The sequence below is a fragment of the Balaenoptera ricei genome, chromosome 19, assembly GCF_028023285.1.
Source record: "Balaenoptera ricei isolate mBalRic1 chromosome 19, mBalRic1.hap2, whole genome shotgun sequence".
NCBI classification, from domain to species: Eukaryota; Metazoa; Chordata; class Mammalia; order Artiodactyla; family Balaenopteridae; genus Balaenoptera; species Balaenoptera ricei.
In genome coordinates this window covers 13,835,917-13,857,405 of record NC_082657.1, presented here as the reverse complement: position 1 = coordinate 13,857,405, position 21,489 = coordinate 13,835,917, and the positions used below count along the sequence as shown (strand labels likewise).

General features: G+C 46.4%; 2 protein-coding genes across 2 annotated transcripts; both read right to left on the bottom strand.

The window, feature by feature from the left end:
• Window positions 1-4,220: 4,220 nt before the first annotated feature.
• Window positions 4,221-8,882, bottom strand: LOC132353980 (F-box only protein 27-like). Its single transcript, XM_059905478.1, has 4 exons — window positions 8,443-8,882; window positions 8,107-8,202; window positions 5,397-5,532; window positions 4,221-4,364 (listed from the first exon to the last, which is right to left on the bottom strand). Exons 1-4 carry the CDS (start codon window positions 8,880-8,882, stop codon window positions 4,221-4,223), a joined length of 816 nt encoding a protein of 271 aa, XP_059761461.1.
• Window positions 8,883-15,052: 6,170 nt separating this feature from the next.
• LOC132353979 (F-box only protein 27-like) lies at window positions 15,053-20,616 on the bottom strand. The gene is made up of 6 exons (XM_059905477.1): window positions 20,265-20,616; window positions 19,945-20,038; window positions 19,773-19,868; window positions 16,360-16,495; window positions 15,561-15,689; window positions 15,053-15,202 (listed from the first exon to the last, which is right to left on the bottom strand). The coding sequence occupies exons 1-6, from the start codon at window positions 20,614-20,616 to the stop codon at window positions 15,053-15,055; spliced, it is 957 nt and encodes a 318-aa protein (XP_059761460.1).
• Between the last annotated feature and the right edge of the window lie 873 nt (window positions 20,617-21,489).

Here is a 21,489-nt window from a genome sequence, read left to right as displayed (position 1 = left end):
TGTGGGCCAACTCCTCAGGGGTTGGACCTATTGTTTTAATTGCATAGGTAACTTCTACCTCTCACAACATGTTTTTGAACCCAAGTTCATGAGCTTGACACACAGTGAGGCCAAACAAACGGAAACATCAAAGTTTGGAGCACAGAGAGATTTACTGCAAGGGCCAAACAAGGAGAACAGGCAGCCCATGCTCAAAAGACTTGAATTCCTTGAGGTTTTCAGGGAAGAGTTTTTTAAAGGTAACATTTGGGCTGAGAGCTGCAGGGTGTATGACTTTCTTCTGATTGGCTGGTGGTGAGGTAACAGGGTGGTGTCCAAGGAATCTCAATCATCAGTCTTCTGGTTCTGACAAGTCTGGGGTCTCAGCATGTAGTTGCCATCCTCTGCCTGCATGGGGGCTTTAGTTCCTGCAGAAGAACTCAAAAATATGCATGATATTGTTATGTATATCCCTTGAGGAGGAAGTAGGACTCTGTTTTTTTCCCTGCATTATTGTTCCTTGACTCCTTTTCCTTTCATTCTGCATTCCCTCACTTCCCTAGTTAGTAACTGTTTGAATCTGCCCTTTGGAACTGTTGACAAAAATAGTCAATAAACAATCTATAATAGGAATAGAAAAGAGTTTATTTGAGCCAAACTGAGGACTATAGCTTGGGAGATGCCCTCTCAGATAACTCTGGGGAACTGCTCCAGAGAAGCATGGTTTTCAACACGGTTTAATAACTTGTCAGAACAAAGAACACCAAACAAGTCAGGGATACATTCCTTCAAGGTTTAAAAAAAAAAAAAAAAAAAAAGAAAAGAGAAAAGAGAAGAAAAAGATCAACATGTACACAGTGAGTCAGTATGGCCTTGGCAAGGGAGTCTTATCATGGAAGCAGTACCAGCATTAGCGTCCTAGGAAGGGAGGCATTTAATCTTTATTCTTAATATGGACATTTTTACTTCTGATCAATGCACCTTTTTCTTTAATAATTAAAGCAGATGTACAATGTATTTTTGATAGGTCGTAAACAGGCTGTTTTAGTTAGCATAAAATTTGAGTTACATCATGTATAAGCCACAATGTCTTCCCCAGACCTCAATATGTGAAAATTTCTTTCATCAGAAATCAGGGAAGGTCTAGGAGGCTGAAGCCTTTTCCCTACAAACAAGAAAAGGGGGCCTTGGAAAGACTTTTTACTCGGGAGGGCCCTGCGGGGTCCTCCTCAGTTTCAATCCCCCCTTTTCTTTGATACTCCTTATTCTTGAGGGGAACAGGGGTGGAACAAGAAAAGGGCTAAAGTTTTGGGTAGAGAGATTAATCATGGACTTGGTAAGGGTTACAGTTTTAGGGGGACTCGGTTTCAAACAGAGAGCAGCTCAGCTGTTTCAAACCATGAGCAACTCCATGGCCACCAGGCCCTGGGGTTTCACCATTCCCCACCCCCTCCCTTTCCCCCAAACAGGGTAACCATAATTTAGGTAGCTAGGATCCTTCTAGCAGTGCCACCCCTGCCACAACTGTGCACATGTTTGTGTGGCCCCAAGATTACCCCCATGGTTGGATATTTGCCAGAAGGACTTGGGGGACTCAGCATATAGTTGGACTCACTCCAGGGGTGCAGTAAGGATGCACGGTGGATCCTAAGGGAAAAACACACAAGCAGAGACTGGAAGAATCCATGTGCCTCTTCCTTCTGTCCTCTCCCTTCCCCGGGGGGGTCACGCAGAATGTTCTCTTCTCCCAGCAATAAAAATGCAGTCACATGTGTGTGATGTCCAGGGAATCTCATGAGGGACCCAGCACCCTAGGGTTTCACTGGGCCCTGGACACAGAGGACCCTCTCTGCCTGGCATGTACCAAAATTCCAGGCTCCCCATATGAAAGCAGGTGTTGAGCAGAAACCACAGTGTTTGCACAGTCTAAGAACAATGAGCCTTCTTATCATTTAGGAAATGGTGGGACAACTTCCAAAATTCAAGTTCCCAGATTCCAGCCCACCTTGCAAACAGGCCTTTCAAAGAAGAGAGACAAGCTATGTTAAGCCTTTCTGCTATTTAATCAATGTGACTTTCATTATTCCAATGGTTTTATTGTAGTTATGTAGAAGAATGTCCATATTTGTAGAAAATACACATGAAAGGATTTTGCAGTGATGTTGATGGTGCATCAAGTTGGAAATGTACTAAATGTTTCAGGGGCGAAAAGCTCTATGTGCTATAACTACAATGTATCTTTAAGTTTGAGATTCTGTCAAAATAAAAATATATTAAAAAATACATTAAAAAGAATATATATATATAAAAAAAAAAAAAGAATATATAGAAGAGGGGACAACTGATGGGGATGTGGATTGAGGACTGGCCATAAGTTGAAAACTGTTTCTGGGTAATAGATACATGGAGGTTACAATACTTTTCTCTCTACATTTACTTATATATAGAATTCTCCAAAACAAAATTTAAAAACCCTGTCAGCAAAGATGTCTTCTAAATGTGGTTATTTCTGGAAAGGAAGGGAAATTGCATTGGAGGACGCTTTGTATTTGTCTATAACATTGTGTTTTTACACACACACGCAGAAGATGAGAAATTCAGATAAGCAAAATAGTAGGTACAAAAATCACCTCTATCCACTGTTCACCATTGCAGTAACCCTGTAACGCTTTAGTTCATATTCTTATTATGAATAGATATATCCAGAAGGTAATCCAGAATACAAATACAAGGAAATATATGTATCTAAATAAATATATGTATAAGTTTAACTCTGCATATATGTACACACACCTACAAATATGCATATATGTACAGTACAACACGTAGGAGTATATATGTGAAAATTAAATTATAAGGCTGTTTCTTCAGGCAAATGTCTCCATCTTTCCCTCCCTGTAAATGCCTGTTTCATATTCCTCCTATCCAAATCTCTCCAGTTGACCTAAAATTATCCAAATCACTCCAGAGTTGAAGTGTCCAAACCAGTATCTACTCCAGGACCACACACTACATGTGGTCATGACTCTTAGGTCTGTTTCAACCTGTCGCACTCCCCTTTTGATGATACTGGAAAAACACTAACCCCTCTAGCTGTGTCTCCCTGCCAGGTGGGTGGGGCAGGGTAGTTACATCAAAGGCAGCAGCAGGCTTCACCTGCATTACATCAGGAGACTGGAACTCCTTAGGGATCCTGCAGCAGTGAGGCTAGCCATGACCCCTGGACTGGGGTGAGGACAGCCGGATCCCGCCATTGCATGGTCCTCTCTCACCCTCATCATGACTAGAATGTCACCAATGTGGTGTCACTGTGACACTGTACCCACATCCACCACCTGCCTAATGCTTTTAACCCTAATTGATCATCTTTGACTCCATGATTTCCTTAGGGCTTGGGAAACAGGGTGCTAACACTTCCATGTTCTCAACTGGAGAACACCTTCTACTGGTGTTTTCTTCTGTACAGTTTTCCCTCCTCAACTGGGACAACTCTTTACCAAGTAGTCACCAAGGCTGTAACATTGTATTTCTATTAAAAAGAGCTGAGACACTTTTGGCAAAATGATATATTTATTACCTATGATCGGCAGATATATTGCTCATTTATTCTCTCCATGTTTAAAAAGAATTTCGAAATAACAAAATAATTATATACCCCATACAATTCAGGGTAGGGTTGGGCTCGGGGGACCACTTCATTGTTCACAGGGTGGGCAGAAACCTGTCTCCAAACATGTTTTGAGCTAGTTTATCTTTCAGCTCTGAGCCCTGGTCCCAGTCTTGAAATCACAGAAGGTTGGGGCCTGGAATTTTCTCAGCCATAGGGATAAGGTTCCAGTTAAGACAGGAGGAGAGGGCTTCCTGGAAGGGACCAATAAAGCCTCTGATGCAGAAACAGGAGGAGGCAAGGGCAGAGGGCACTGGGGCCGAGCCAGAGGGGCCTGGCATGGGGGAGGGGGAGGAGCTCTCTCCCGGTCCAGCATTTCGCCGTGCTCACCCCTGCGTCTCCACTCAGTAGAACAGGGGCTGCCTTAGAGCAGCAGCAGCCGGTAAATCTGATGGAGGAACTTTCTCCTAGTAGCTTCCAGAACCTGAAGACAGGGCCCAGTAGGAACTTCGACTGGATTCACGAGATCCCAGGATGTCAGGGAGCTACAAGCCCTTGATTACTGAGATGGCCCTGCCAATGGACCCAGCTTCTGGAAGGCACCGTCAGGTCGTTTTACAAGGACAGCCCACGACTAGGACAGACGGACCCGCACAATCACACCGGAGTTGAACAGATAGATTAAGTACGGCTGAGAACAGAAATCAATATCCCGGACCCAGTGTTCAAAAGACACAAAGTGGACACCTATCCTGAGGTTGGAGAACACGTGGCTGGCCTGTAGGCAGAAAAAGAAGTAAGCCTCATTGTACCATGGCCTTCCCCTCAAAAGCTGAGTTGGGGGACTTCCCTGGTGGCGCAGTGGTTGAGAATCTGCCTGCTAATGCAGGGCACACGGGTTCGAGCCCTGGTCTGGGAGGATCCCACATGCCACGGAGCAGCTGGGCCCGTGAGCCACAACTACTGAGCCTGCGCGTCTGGAGCCTGTGCCCCGCAACGGGAGGGGCCGCGATAGTGAAAGGCCCGCGCACCGCGATGAAGAGCGGTCCCCGCACTGCGATGAAGAGTGGCCCCCGCTTGCCGCAACTAGAGAAAGCCCTCGCACGAACCGAAGACCCAACACAGCCAAAAATAAATAAATAAATAAATAAAGTAGCTATAAAAATTAAAAAAAAAAAAAGCTGAGTTGGGGGCCTTCTGACAGGTGTATTTTCCATAGATGGCTGCAACAATGTCTCCAGTTCCATATGCACTTCTAGAATCACGCCACTCCTCACCCAGGGGTGGAGTCTAATTCCCGTCCCCTTGAATCTGGGCAGGTTTCCTTGTAACCAAGAGTGTGGTGGAAGTGATGATGAGTGATTTTGCCAAGTGACTTCCAAGGCTGGGTCAGAAAAGCAATGCCACTTCTGCTGGTTTCTCCAGAAGCCTCATGGTGGAGTCTTGAGCCACCAAGAAGCAGTCTGATTGCCCTAAAGCTGCCATGTTGTGAGGAAGCACAAACTAGACCAAGCAGAGAGATCCCATAGCCAAGCTCTGAGACTAAACCGAGAGCTGCTTGGCCAGCCACCAGCTGCTGTACACACACTCACACCCCAACATGCCTTCAGCTCCAGCCTGTGTCTGAAATGCAACTACGTGAGAGACCAGAGCCAGAGACTCCCAGCAGAGCCCTACTCATAGAACCCACGAGAGGTGAGAAAATGAGTATTGTTGATATTAAGCCACTAAATTTGGGGGCAGTTTGTTATGTAGCAATAGATCAACATAGGCCCCAATGTCCTTTCCCACCCCCCTGTCAGAGACTCACCTCAAAGGAGAAACTGTTTCTACACTGGGGGATGGGAAAAGGCAAAGGAGAGCAATGATGCAGGACGGCCTGGCTGGCATCTAGATGCTGGACAATCAGCCGATATAAACTGTCAGTGTACTGTTGGTCTGTCCACCTGTGGGAGAAGGGAGACCTTGAAGGCTGGATTCGTCGCCCGATCTCTTTGGGGGTTTGCCTGCTTCACCTGCATGGCTTTCCCATGTATGCAAACCCAAAATGGTGCTGGAGTCCTGGGAACTAGCACCATCAGTGTCACTTGGGAGCTTGACCCCTCTGCATATCCAGCCGAATCCACCTGCACGAAACACGCTCCCCAGCTGGTCTGCATGCACATTCAGTTCAGAAGTAATGACCTAGAGCCGTGCTCTTCAGGGTACCTCCTCCCGTCGTATTATTTCTCATTCTATGCTTCAATGGTGGCAAAAGATGTCATTTCCAATGTGTACAGTGTTCATGTTTTAAGATACAATTTTCTTATCAGCCACGTAGAAGGACCCAGGGGCATCTAAATAAATTGGTGATGGGATATCCAGCAACATTCAAAGAAACAGCGTCCAATGTAGATGGATAAATTTTTGATGTTAGAAGTTAAAATTTAAAAACTTAAGAGTAATGGGCTGTATAAGTACCCAAACAACTACCTTTCACATCACCCCACTTCTTAGAATCAGATGTCCATTCTACTTCTCCCACAGTATTGTGTCCTAATTTAGGATTAATATATTTTTATGTTCTTATGACTTACCTTTCACACTGTTCTGTGCCAATCACACACACAGTCACACACACACAAATAGCCTGCCAATAGGATTTGGTGGGGGCTGGCCACATACACCTAGATAGTCACATAATGGGGGTGAGCCACTCCAGGAAGACCAACAGTATGACTTAGGATGCAGTATGCCGTATCAGTTGACCATGATAAAGCCCCAGCAAAAACTCAGGTGAGCTTCCCCGGTTGGCAATATTCCATGCGTGCTGTCACCCAGGGAGGCCAGGACAGTCATGTGTCCTGACTCTAAGGGAAGAGGGCAATGGAAGTCTGCTGTTGGATACTTCCCCTGGTTGCTGCCCCATGATCTTCCCCTTGACTAATTCTAATCTGTACCTGTTCCCTGTAATCAACTAATTGTATAAGAGTTTTCATTCCGTTTTGCCTTTCTAGTCAATTACTGAGCCTGAGGGTGGTCTTGGAATTGTGCCCCCTAACCTGGCAGTTGGCTCTAAACTTCTCACAGATGTTAATGCCTGGCTCTCTCACCCCAGACACTCCGATTTAATGGGTATGGAGTGTGACCCAGGCATTGGGAGTTTTCAGTGTTCCTGGGTGATGCCTGGCAAAATTTGGGAGTTACTGATTATCACAAAGAAAAGGTACACCATTGCTCGAAGCAACACAAACACGCTACGGTAGTTGGATGAATGAATAAATTAAAAACAGAAGTTAGTTGTAAATACATCTGTGATAGAGGCGGGGCAGGCATGAGCTATAGCAGCCCTGCTCAGCCATTAGTTGGCGCCACAGTGGGCCCCTCCCCTTCTTGTGGATAAAAGGAGCCCAGATTCGGACTGAGGGAAGATGGTTTTCTGAGACTTTAGTCTGTCATCTTCTCGGTCTTCTAGCTTTCCAATTAAAATCGTTATTCCTGTTCCAACAATGCGTCTCCAGATATACTGGCCTGTTCTGTGGCGAGCAGACCGAGCTTGGGCTCCGTAACACATCTGCTGATGAGATGCACATGAGGAAGTGGGAAAATTACGGTGCCTTGAAAGTGAATGTGGTAAGGCCAAAATTTCAAATGGTCACCTTGCCTGTCTCCCGAGAAGTCTTTACATCTGGGGACCATACACTATAGTGAAGGGCTATTTCTGTAAAACGGGAGAAGGACCGAGAGATAGGAATTAGGAAAGCATAGCTATATGATGTTCCCACTATTGATGTGATCTGTAGCTGAGTAATTGTAGAACAGGGAACATAAAAGCATAGAGAATTTGGAATTTGCCTCCCTTAAAATCATCTGGGTCATGTATCCCTTGGAAAGTCTTCATGGACCCCAGTTTCAAGGCCATCACTACAGATCACAAGCTCTGGAGTCAGACAAGTATGAGCCTCATTCCAGGTCCTGCCAAGCCCTAGCTGTGCCACCAGGGGATGTCACCTCCCCTTTCTGAACTTCGCAATTTGATGTTTCAAAACACACTTTCCCACAGGGTCAAGGGTCATGAAGGGTGCTGAAAGAGCTCACACTTCAAAGCACTGGCTAGGTACCTGACATATAACCCAATCTTACAAAGATAGGGAAACTGAGGCACACTGTGATTTGCCCAAGGCCACAAAGCTGGGAAGCCAGGGTTTGAACCTGAGAGGTTCTGGCTCCAGAATCTGACCTTTAGCCAAACTCTCCTATCTTGCCTCCTCCTAAACCAAGGGGCATCTCATTCACAGACAAGACGGAATTGGACCCAAGTCCTCTGTATAGGATCCAACCAGGCATCTTCCAATCCAGGTCCCTTTGGGGGTTAGGGGAGGGGTTCAGGGAATGTACTCTGCTAAGTACTAAAGCTCTGATGGTGGTTAAGTCTCATTTCCCTACCTGCTTTATCCTAAGGGGTTGTTAGGAGGTCTAAATAAAGTCACCCATGCCAACGTCAGCCGTCCGCAAAAGGGTTGTTTTATCATCACACTCACCAGTCAGAGACACAAATCTCCATCTTTCCACTGTCCAGGAGTTCTGGCCACAGACCCTCCTCCTCCAGGTCCAACACTTCCTTTTTGTGACACCACCTAGGAAAGAGGGAGAAAGGTCAAGAGGCCAGGCAAGTACTCACCACCGCCCTGGCCCTTGGGGAAGAGGGACATTCACCTGTAGGAAGACAAGAAGCTGCTCTGCCTATAGGCCCTGGGCGTGACCTCCCAGTTTTCCTCTGCCCCCCAGGCATCTCCTCCACTCAGCGCGGTCCATTTCAGGAAGGCTTCTGTTAAATAAAAAAGGTTTGTGACCAAGTTCCTCGCCAGCCCACTCGCCCAGGGACATGCCTCTTGGCTTTCCTGTGCCTGCCCCTCAGCACCTTCCCACCGGCTCCCATGAGGACCCCTTTCCTGGGCTCCCCACCTTCACCCTTGGGGTTCCGGAGGAGGTTGCGTCCTATGGGTCTGCGCTCACAGAAGCGGCCCAGGACGCAGGGCCTGGGGTCGTCGGCGGGGGGCAGGTAGGTGCTGATGATGGGCCACAGGGCGGCGTGGTCTCGGGCCAGGATGTTCAGCCACAGGGCCTGGCAGTCCACCAGGGCGCACCAGCGCGGGCACACCCGGCGGCAGCGCCCGAGCAGCACGTGAGGGGGCACGTGGCTCAGCACCACCTCGAGCAGCTCCGTGGGCAGTTGGCCCAGACCCAGCGCCTCCTTGGGTTGGGGGTCCAGAGTGGGGACCCTGGTGGGCAGGTCCTTGGAGGCTGAGGCGCACATGGTCTCCTTGCCAGGCCCGGCTGCCTCTGCTGGAGAGCCAGTCTCAAGACATCAGGGAGCTGCAGCTTCTACCAGCCCCGCCCCTGCCAGCCACACCCCAAGACTGTCACCCCCTAAGCCCCCTCAGCCACCTCCCCATCCTCACCACCCCCAGCCCCATCCTCAAGGCCCCAAACTCCCAACCCGTCCTTGCCAGCAGGCGATCTAAGCCCCTGTCTACCATTTGCATCACAGGCCCCGGCAGCCAACCTCCTCTGCGACCTTGCAGACCCCCGAGTCCTACCCTGCATCTCAGCCAGTGCTCCTCGCAGGCAAGCCTTCATCTAGCGTCATGGGCCCCCATCGCTACCTCTGCCCTTTTTATGCGCCCGCCCCTCCCTTCTTAATACCCAACACCACTGCCGGCCACCTCCCCTGCCCCATGCTCCTTCTGACTCCACAGTCTCTGCCCGCCCCTCCTTTCTTACTGTCATGCCCCCTCCTCCCTCTGCCTTGCTCCGACTTACTAGCCAGCCCCTCCTGTGCCCACCTCCTGTATCCTCCAGACCCCCGCCTCCTTCAGGCTGTATTTGGACTGAGAGGGAACTGCCCAACCAAACCTCCCAGAGTAGGGGCCGCCAGGAGCCAGAGTCTGTCACTCTTTGTGCACACCAGTGGCCCCTTGGAGTGTCCCTAACCAGGCTGTAAGGCCCTTGGTGCTGAACAACTGCTGCTATTTCAGTAAGGCAGGAGGCCTCATATCCATTAGCTCCTGTAAAAATGATCACATTTAAGGACCCAGCATCTTGGAGATCATTGCACAGGAGAAAACAGGCTCCAGCAGGAGCCAGATGCATTTCTATCTGACTCCCTAAATGAGTGTTGTAACCAGTAATAACCCCAGTCAACCTTCATGGAGTCTTTTACTACCAGTCAGGGTAGCAACCCCTTGATGTAGGTATGGCTGTGTCCCCGCTTCACAAGTGAGGCCAAGTGACCTACCCAAGCTCACACAGCTAGTAGGTGACAGAGCTGGGATTTGAACTTAGCCAGGCTGGCTCAAGAATCCTTGCTTTTAACCTCTATACCAACTCTATGCAAGAAAAATAAAAGGGGAGCTACCCATATAATTTTCAACATCAGCAAGTAAAACTAGACGTGGATTCTTGCCCACATGGAACTTACCTTCTAGGGGGAGAGACATGGTGAACAGGAGGCATAGTAAGCAAATTATATACTGTTGGGAAATTATTAAAAATAAAATCCCCTGCGACTTCCCTGGCGGTCCGGTGGTTAAGACTCTGCTTCCATTACAGGGGGCACGGGCTCGATCCCTGGTCAGGGAACTAAGATCCCACATGCCACTGGGCTTGGCGAAGAAAAAAAAAATTCCCTGCCAATCCCCCCAAATCCTCTCCACAAATATAGAAGAGAATAAAACAGTTTTTTAAAAAAAAATGGAATAAGCATTAAATCAGACTGTAATTCACATGGGCCATGATGAGCAGTGGACGTGACATGAAAGTTGTGTAGTATGTTAGAAGGTGATCAGTGCTCTGGGAAATAGAGCAGGGAAGGGAAAATGGGGCCATAAGCAGTCTGGGAAGGGAGGCCCTGAATTCTGAGAGATGGATTGACTATTATACGGGCCAAATTTCTTTGCAATATGTACACTGTCAAAAAATTTTTTACTATTGTTGTTTTCTAACATATCCCAAAGTGGAATAGTGTAAGGAGCGCCAACGGTTAACTCCCGACCGATCTGGTTTCATCTCTACTCCCACCCACTTGCTCCCCCAGGCAATTTGAAGCAAATCTTAGAAACCACACCCTTCTGCCCTTGGCAATACATTATTTTTTGATGTAATGTTTAAGCTATGGGAATCTCTTTGATAATGAGATTATTAAAATTGATTATGACCCAATCTTGAGTTCAAAAAGTGGTTTAAAAATAGTTTAAAATCTTCAAGTAAGATTAAAGGGCAGATACTGACAAGCAAATTTTCTTCTCCATTCTTTAATTTCCTCCTCAGAGACAGTCTCTGTTAATTCTTGGAATTACATCCCATGAGGTACTCTGATTAAGAAGGAAACCAAATATAATTGGGTTCCAAAAGGGCTTACCACCCAGAAGATAATGATTAGAGAGTAATAGCTCCCAGAAGAGGAGGGTGTACAAGGCACCCCAGGGGCCTTTTGGGAAAGTTATGGGTGCATTTTGGTGTCACAGTAATGGGAGTGCTATTGGGAAGCCATGCACAGGACAGTGCCACCCAGGGGAGAACTATCGTGGATTCCTCCTCCTAGCCAATGTCCTGTGTGTTTTCATGTAGGAGGAAAGCTCCTGGATGAACAGCCACTCACTGGAACTCTGGCTGGCATCATGTACAATTGGAACAAAGCCAATGCTTGTGAGCACTTAACTTTTAAATGGCCCGGAGGGAGTTCTTTTGACATTCTAGAGAAAGTCAGCTTGATAAAACACCTCTTCAAAATTCTGACCCCAAGAGAATAAAAGTATTCCTCTGAGAAAGCTTGAAATTATAACTCTTATTAGGTCCTTGAAATGTATATTGCATCTATATTTATCAAAGATATTGGCCTGTAATTTTCTTTTTTGGTAGTGTCTTTGTCTGGTTTTGGTATCAGGGTGATGATGGCTTCATAGAATGACTCTGGGAGTGTTCCCACCTCTTCAGTCTTTTGGAAGAGTTTGAGAAGGATTGGTATAAGTTCTTCTTTGTATGTTTGGTAGAATTCCCCAGTGAAGCCATCCGGTCCTGGACTTTTGTTTGTAGGGAGTTTTTAAATTACAGAGTCTATTTCACTTCTAGTGATAGATTTGTTCAAATTATCTATTTCTTCGTGATTCAGTTTTGGTGGGTTGTATGTTTCTAGAAACTTGTCCATTTCTTCTAGGTTATCCAATTTGTTGGCATATGACTGTTCATAGTATTCTCTTATGGTTTTTTGTATTTCTGCAATATCAGTTGTTATTTCTCCTCTTTCTTTTCTTTTTTTTCCTTTATTATTATTATTTTTTGGCTGTGCTGCCCACATGTGGGATCTTAGTTCCCCATCTAGAGGTCGAACTTGTGTCTCCTGTAGTGGAAGCTCAGAGTCCTAACCACTGGACCACCAGGTAATTCCCATTTCTCCTCTTTCAATTCTTATATTGTTTATTTAAGTCCTCTCTCTTTTCTTCTTGGTGAGCTGGCCAGAGTTTTGTCGATTTCATTTACCCTTTCAAAAAACCAGCTCTTGGTTTTATTAATTTTTTTTAGTTAATTAATTAATTAATTTATTTATTTTTGGCTGCATTGGATCTTTGCTGCTGCACACGGGCTTTCTCTAGTTGTGGCAAGCCGGGGCTACTCTTCACTGCGGTGTGCGCGCTTCTCATTGCGGTGGCTTCTCCTGTTGCGGAGCACAGGCTCTAGGCACATGGGCTTCAGTAGTTGTGGCTTGCAGGCTCTAGAGCACAGGCTCAGTAGTTGTGGTGCACGGGCTTAGTTGCTCTGTGGCATGTGGGATCTTCCCAGACCAGGGCTCGAACCCCTGTGCCCTGCATCGGCAGGCAGATTCTTAACCACCGCGCCACCAAGGAAGTCCCAGTTTTATTAATTTTTAAAAAAAAATTTTCTGGGCTTCCCTGGTGGCGCAGTGGTTGAGAATCTGCCTGCCAATGCAGGGGACACGGGTTCGAGCCCTGGTCTGGGAAGATCCCACATGCCGCGGAGCAACTGGGCCCGTGAGCCACAACTACTGAGCCTGCGCGTCTGGAGCCTGTGCTCCGCAACAAGAGAGGCCGCGATAGTGAGAGGCCCGCGCACCGCGATGAAGAGTGGCCCCCGCTTGCCGCAACTAGAGAAAGCCCTCGCACAGAAACGAAGACCCAACACAGCCATAAATAAATAAATAAATAAATAAATTAAAAAAAAAATTTTCTAAAGTGTAGTTTATTTATTTCCTCTTTGATCTTTATTATTTCCTGCCTCGTGATGAGTTTAGGTTTTCTTTATTCTTCTTTTTCTAATTCCTTTAGGTGGTAATGTAGGTTGTTTACTTGAGTTTTTTTGTTTATTTGTTTTTTGAGGAAGGCCTGTTTCACTATGAACTGCTTTTGCTGCATCCTGTAGATTTTGTATGGTTGTGTTTTCATTGTCATTTATCTCAAGGTATTTTTTAATTTCCTCTTTGATTTCATTGTTGACCCATTGATTTTTTAGTAGCATGTTGTTTAGCCTCCATGGAGTCATTATTTTTCCTGTGGTTGATTTCTAGTTTCATGCTGTTGTGGCCTGAAAAGATGTTTAAAATAATTTCTATTCTCTTAAATTTGTTGAGGCTTGTTTTGTGTCCCAGTATGTGGTCTATCCTAGACAATGTCCCATGTTCACTTGAAAACACTGTCTATCCTATTTTGTTTTGTTTTGTTTTTTGATATAATATACTGAAAATATCAAGTAAGCCTAACTGTTTTATTGTATCATTCAGGATCTCTATTGCCAAAAACAGACCTTTCTAGGCAGATAGGCCAAGGTCTGTTAATCCTTTCTGTTATTTCATCAGGCAGTTATTTAATCAATGTGACCATCATGATGCCAATGGTTGTATTTTATTTACGTAGGAGAATGTCCATACTTGTAGAAAATACACATGAAAGGATTTTGCTGTGATGTTGATGGCACATCAAGTTGGAAATGTAATCAGTGTTTCACAGGGGGAAAAAAAGTTCTATGTTCCATTCCTACAACTTCTCTATAAGTTTGGGATTGTGTCAAAATAAAAATATATTAAATATATATATATATATATAGAAGAGGAGAGAATTGATGGGGGATTGGATTGAAGACTGACCATAAGTTGATAACTGATTCTGGGTAATAGATACATGCAGCATACAATACTCTTCTCTCTACATTTGCTTATATTTAGAATTCTCTATAACAAAATAAAAACCCTGTCAGCAAAGATGCCTTCTAAATTTGGTTATTTCTGGAAAGGAAGGGAAATTGCATTGGAGGATGCTTTACATTTGTCTATAACATAGTATTTCTACACACACATAGGAAATGGGAAATTCAGATAAGCAAAATCAATAGGTATAAAAATCTTCACCACTTGAGCACCATTGCAGTAACCCTGTAAAAATTTAGCTCCTATTCTTATTTGTCTGAATATATATATATCCAGAATGCAATCCAGAATACAAATATAAGGATATATATACATATATATGTATATAATTTAAATTTGCCATATATATATACACATACCTACATATATGCACATATGTACAATATAAATAGAAATATATATTCATCCAAATTAAATTATATGGTTGCTTTTTTTGTTGAGCCAATTGTCTCCACCTTTCCCTTCCTGTAAATGCTGTCTCATATTCCTCATATCCAAATTCCTCCAGTTGACCTAAAAATATCCTACAGAGCTAAATTGTCTGAACCAGGACCACACACTACATGTGGTCATGATTCTTAGGTCTGTTTCAACCTGTCACACTCCCCTTTTGATGATACTGGCAAAACACTGTCCCCAGTGGGTGTGTCCCATGCTTATACTGCAGGTGGGTGGGGCAGTTCAGGGTAGTTACATCAAAGGCAGCAGCAGGCTTCATCTGCATTACATCAGGAGACTGGAACTCCTTAAGGATCCTGCAGCAGTGAGGCTAGCCACGACCCCTGGACTGGGGTGGGGACAGCCAGATCCTGCTATTGCTTGGTTCTCTCTCACCCTCATCATGACTAGAATGTCACCAATGTGGTGTCACTGTGACACTGTACCCACATCCACCACCTGCCTAATGCTTTTAACCCTTATTGATCATCTTTGACTCCATGATTTCCTTAGGGCTTGGGAAACAGGGTGCTAACACTTCCATGCTCTCGACTGGAGAACAACTTTTATAGGTGTTTTCTTCTGTACAATTTTCCCTCCTCAACTGGGACAACTCCTTACTGTGAACCAAGTAGTCACCAATGCAGAAACATTGTATTTCTATTAAAAAGACATGAGACACTATTGGCAAAATAATACCTTTATTACCTATGATTGGCCGATATATTCCTGATTTATTCTTTCCGTGTTTGAAAAGAATTTCAAAATAACAAAATAATTTTATACACCATACAATTCAGGGTAAGGCTGGACTCAGGGGACCACTTGATTTTTCACAGGGTGGGCAGAACCCTCTGTCCCCATACATTTTTTTGAGGTAGTTTGACTTTCAGCTCTGAGTCCTGGTCCCAGTCTTGAAACGCCATGGGGTTAAGTTCACCACCCGTGGGGGCTGGAATTTTCTCAGCCATAGGAATGAGCTTCTAGGAGACAAGGGCAGAGGGCACTGGGGCCGAAACAGAGGGCCTGGTGTGGGTGGAAGGTGAGAAGCCCTCTCACGATCCAGTGTTTCCCTGTGCTTATCACTGCGTCTCCACTCAGTAAAACAGGGGCTGCCTTAGAGCAGCAGCAGCCAGTAAATCTGATGGAGGAACTTTCTTATAGTAGCTTCCAGAATCTGAAGACAGGGCCCAGTAGGAACTTCGACCGGATCCAGTAGATCCCAGGATGTCAGGGAGCTACAAGCCCTTGATTACTGAGATGGCCCTGCCAAGGGGCCTAGCTCCTGGGAGGCACGGTCAGGTAGTTTTCAAGGACAGCCCTCGACTAGGACACACAGACCTGCACGATGACACTGGAATTCATCACAGAGATTCCATACTGCTCATTTCTGAATTCCAAGTCCCAGATGCAGCATTCAAAAGACACAAAGCGAACGCCCTTCTTGAGGTTGGAGAACACGTGGCTGACCTGTAGGAAGGAAAAGAGGTAAGCTTCATTGTGACATAGGCTTCCTCTCAAAAGCTGAGTTGGGGTCTTCAGGCAGGTGGTATTTTCCATAGATGGCTGTGACAATGTCTCCACAGGTACTTCTAGAATCATGCCGCTCCTTATCCAAGGATAGGGTCTAATTCCTGTTCCCTTGAATCTGGGCAGGTTTCCTTGTAACCAAGAGTGTGGTGGAAATGACGCTGAGTGACTTTTGCTAAGTGACTTCCAAGGCTGGGTCAGAAAGGCAATGCAGCTTCTGCTGGTTTCTCCAGAAGCCTCATGGTGGAGGCTTGAGCCACCAAGAAGCAGCTGACTGCCCTAAAGCTGCCATGCTGTGAGGAAGCCCAAACTAGACCAAGCAGAGAGATCCCATAGCCAAGCTCTGAGACTAAACCAAGAGATGCTTGGCCAGCCACCAGTTGTATACACACTCACATCCTGCCCTGTCCTTCGGCCCCAGCCAGTGTCTGAAGGCAACTACATGAGAGAATGGAGCCAGAAGCACCCAGCAGAGCCCTACTTATAGAAACCACGAGAGGTGATAAAATGAGTTCTGATGCTATTAAGCCACTATATTTGAGGGCAATTTTTTATGCAGCAATAGATTATCATAAGCCTCACTGTCCTTTCCCACACCCCAGAGACTCACCCGAGGAGAGACGCTGTTTCTCCACTTCCAGATAGGAAAAGGCAAAGGAGAGAAATGATCCAGGATGGCCTGGTTGGCATCTAGAAGTCGGACAGTTAGCTGATATATACAGTCAGTTCTTTGTTGGTCCTTCCGCCTGTGGGAGAAGGGAGACCTTGAAGGCTGGACTTGCCTTCCCATCTCTTTGGGGGTCTGCCTGCTTCACGTGAATGGCCTTCCCATGTATGCAAGTACAAAATAGTTTTGTGATCCCCGGGACTGACACCATTAGTGTCACTTAGGAGTATGGCCCCTCCGCATACCCAATGAATCCGTCTGCACTAAACTCTCTCCCCAGCTGGTCTGCATGCACATTCATTTCAGAAGTAATGACCTAGAGCCGTGCTCTTCAGGGTACCTCCTCCCATATTATTTCTCATTCTATATTTCACTGGTGGCAAAAGATGTCATTTCCAATGTGTACAACTGTGATGTTTTAAGATACAATTTTCTTATCAGCCATTTACAAGGATCCAGAGGAATCTAGATAAATTGGTGATGGGCTATCCAGCAATATTCAAAGACACAACATCCAATGTCCTTCAACGGTAAATGGATAGATTACGGTATATTCATGTAATGGAATATTATAAAGCCAGGAAAGTAAACTAACTGCAGCTACATACAATTATGGATGAATTTACAAATGTGTTATTGATTGAAAGAAGCCAGATACAAACTATATACTGTATGACTCAATATGTATTAAGTACCAAAACGGACAAGACTGATCTATGGTGACAGAATTCAGGATGGTGCTACCCTTGGGTTGAAAGTGATGGGGAATGGTGCATGAGGGATGCTGAGGGTGGGGTTTGCTGGCAACATTCTGTTCTTGATTTAGCGAATGTATTCACCTCGTAATAATTCACTGAGTTGCACAACCAAGACATGTGCATTTTTGATGTTAGAAATTAAAAATTTAAAAACAAGAGTAATAGGTGGTATAAATACACAAACAAGTAAGTATCTCCTTTTACAGAGATTTCACATCACTCCACTTCTTGGACTTAGATGTCCATTCTACTTCTCCCACAGAATTTTGTCCTAATGTAGTACTAATGTATTTTTAAATTCTTCTGACTTACCTTTCATACTGTTTGTGCCAACCCCCCCACACACACACACACTCAAAGAATATAATTAGAAATTTAAAATTTTTCCTGTGACCATAAAACTCTAAGCATTAACATTTTTTCTTTTGGATTAAATTATTTCCTACTAGCGATTCCCAGACATTGCTGCAGATTGGAATCATCTGGAATCTTGAAATGATACCTTATAGAAAAGCATTTAGACCTGTCCAAAGGTAACGTCTTTGCTGTCCACTACTGGGAGGTAATCTCTGGACCCTTGGACTGTTATGTCTGACGGGAGTATCTTTGTTCACCTGGGGACCTTGGGTCACATTGAATAGCCTGCCAATATGATTTGGTGGGGGCTGGCCACATCCACATAGATAGTCTATAATGGGAGCAAACCACAGCAGGAAGACCAACAATGTGGTTTAGGATGCCTCACGCAATATCAGTTGACCTGGAGGCTGAGATGAAACACAGGATAAAGCCCCTATAAACTCAGGTGAGCTTCCCTGGTTGGCAATATTCCATGCGTACTGTCACCCAGGGAGGCCAGGACAGTCATGTGTCCTGACCCCATGCGGAGAGGGCAATGGAAGTCTGGTATCCCCTGGATGCTGCCCTGTGATCGTCCCCTTGGCTAATTTTAATCTGTATATTTTCCATGTAATAAACTAATTGTATAATAGTTTCCATTCAGTTCTGTCTTTCTAGTCAATTACTGAGCCTGAGGGTGGCTTTGGGAATCCCCCAAACTGGCAGTTGGAAGGTGGTCTTGACATTGTGCCCTTTAACTTCATAGTTGGCTCTAAACTTCTCACAGATGTTGATGCCTGGCTCTCTCAGCCTAGACACTCTATTTAATTGGTATAGAGTGTGACCCAGATATTGGGAGTTATAGATATTTTGGGTGATGTATGACAAAACTGGGGAGTCACTGATTATTACAATCAACTGGTACACCATTGCTCAAAGCCACACAACCATGCTACAATAGTTTGATAAAGGATTAAATTAAAAACAAAAGTTGATTGGAAATACACCTCCTAAAGATATGGATTTGCAGAGGGAGGAAGTTTACGGTGCCTTGATTGAAAGTGAATGTGGTAAGGCCAAAATTTTAAATGGTCACTTTTCCTGTCTCTCAAGTAGTCTTTACATCTGGGGACCACGTAACACAGTGAGGGGCTTTCATTTTCTGTAAAACTGAAGAAGGATTGTGAGATAGGAATTGGGAAAGGATAACTATATGATGCTCCCACTATCGATGTGAACTGTAGTGAGTTGTTTTAGAACAAGGAACATAAAACTGTAGAGGACTTGGATTTTACCTTGCTTAAAATCATCTGGGTCCTGTATCCCCTGGAAGGTGCTCATGGACCCCAGTTTCAAGACCATCACTACAGAGCACAAGGGTCAGACAAGTATGAGTCTAATGCCAGGCCCTGCCAAGTCTTAGCTGTGCCACCAGGGAAAAATCACCTCCCCATTCCAAACTTCTCAGTTTGAGGTTCCAAAAATAACTTTCCCACAGGATCAAGGATCATGAAGGGTACTGAAACAGCTCAAACTTCAAAGCACTGGCTTTGTGTCTGACATATAACCCTATCTTATAAAGACAGGGAAACTGAGGCACACTGTGACTTGCCCAAGGCCACAAAGCTGGGAAGCCAGGGTTTGAACCTGAGAGGTTCTGGTTCCAGAATCTGACCTTTAGCCAAACTCTCCTACCTTGCCTCCTCCTAAACCAAGGGGCATCTCATTCACAGGCAAGACTTAGTTGGGCCCAAGTCCTCTGTATAGGATCCAAACTGGCATCTTCCAATCCAGGTCCCTTTGGGGATTAGGGGATGGGTTCAGGGAATGTACTCTGCTAAGTACTAAAGTTATGATGGTGGTTAAGTCTCATTTCCCTACCTGCTTTATCCTAAGGGGCTGTTAGGAGGCCTAAATAAAGTCACCCAGGGACTTCCCTGGTGGCGCAGTGGTTAAGAATCCACCTGCCAATACAGGGGACATGGGTTCAATTCCTGGTCGGGGAAGATCCCACATGCCACGGAGCAACTAAGCCCGTGTGCCACAACTACTGAAGCCAGTGTGCCTAGACCCCGTGCTCCTTAACAAGAGAAGCCACAGCAATGAGAAGCCAGGGAACCACAACGAAGAGTAACCCCAGCTCTCCACAACTAGAGAAAAACCCACAGCGCAGCAACGAAGACCCAGTGCAGCCATAAATAAATAAATAAATAAATAAATAAATAAATAAAAATGGGCTGTTTTTGTCATCACACTCACCAGTCAGAGACACAAATCTCAATCTTTCCACTGTCCAGGAGTTCCGGCCAGAAGCCCTCCTTCTCCAGGTCCAACACTTGCTTCTTGTGATACCCCCTAGGAAAGAGGGAGAAAGGTCAATGAGGACCAGGCAAGTACTCAACAACCGCCCTTGGGGAATAGCGACACTCACCTGCAGGCAGACAGGAAGCTGGTCAGCATATAGGCACTAGGTATGACCTCCGAGTTTTCCTCCTCCACCGCCCAGCCGTCTTCACTGCTCAGCACTGTCCATTTCAGGAAACCTTCTGTTAAATGAAAACGGTTTTTCCCCACGTTCCTTGCCATCCCACCCGCCCAGGGATAAGTCCCCTGGGGTTTCCCGCGGGGACCTGCACCTCCCGCTCCTCCCTTGGGATCCAGTTCCACGCCACCCACGGAGTCCAAGCGCCCCCCGCATCCGGCCCCTCCCACCTGCTCCCTCGAGGAGGACCCCTTTCCTGGGCTCCCCACCTTCGCCCTTGGGGTTCCGGAGGAGGTTGCGTCCTATGGGTCTGCGCTCGCAGAAGCGGCCCAGGACGCAGGGCCTGGGGTCGTCGGCGGGGGGCAGGCAGGTGCGGAGGACGGGCCACAGGGCGGCGTGGTCTCGGGCCAGGATGTTCAACCACAGGGCCTGGCAGTCCACCAGGGCGCGCCAGCGCCGGCACACCCGGCGGCAGCGCGCGAGCAGCACGTGAGGGGGCACGTGGCTCAGCGCCATCTCGAGCAGCTCCGTGGGCAGCTGGCCCAGACCCAGCGCCTCCTCGGGTTCAGGCTCCAGCGCGGAAACACCGACTAGCCAGTTCCTGGAAGCCGAGGCACCCATGGTCTCCTCTCCAGGCTCGGCTGCCACTGTGGGAGAGCCAGTGTCAAAACGTCAGGGACCTGCAGCCATGACAGCCCGCCCCTGCCAGCTACACCCCAAGACTGTCACCCCCCAAAGCCCGTCAGCCGCCTCCCCATACTCACCACCCCCGGCCCCATCCTCAAGGCCCCAGGCTCCCAGCCCGTCCTTGCCAGCGGACCACTGCAGCCCCCTGCAGCCAACCCCCTCTGTGGCCTCACTGACCCCTTGGAGTCCTACCCTGCATCTCGGCCAGTGCTCCTGGAAGGCGGGCCTTCACCTTGCTTCATGTGCCCCCATCTCTAAGTCTGCCCTTTTTATAGGCCTGCCCCTCCCTAACACCCAGCACCACCCACACCCCTGCCCCTCCCCCTGCCCCTCCCCCTGCCCCACCCCCTGCCCCACCTTACCTGTCTCCCAGTCTCTGCCTGCCCCTCCCTTCTCACTGTCGTGCCCCCTCCTCCCTTCACCTTGCACTAATTTACAAGCCAGCCCTTCCCCCCTCCCACCCCCCGTATTCTCTAGATAACCCCTCCATCGGACTGTATTTAGACTGGGGGGTTAATATGGAACCGAATGCCACACGGAAGACGTTGTCGGACGTTTATGAATACAAATGTTCTAGAAATTATATGAAGTTCCTAAAATTTGAAATATCCTGTTATGTGGTCAGTCATAATCCTAGTTATTATCTTAAAATGTTGTATGTCACAGAAACAGCCAGATTTCCTTGACAATTGCATTGTAATCGGTCTTCAACCATGCTTTTTAAGTCTTTTGTCATTCATAGATAGTTATTGTCTTACTCTGATGCTTTTACAAACATGCTTGTAGATGACTTGCTTTTACACTACG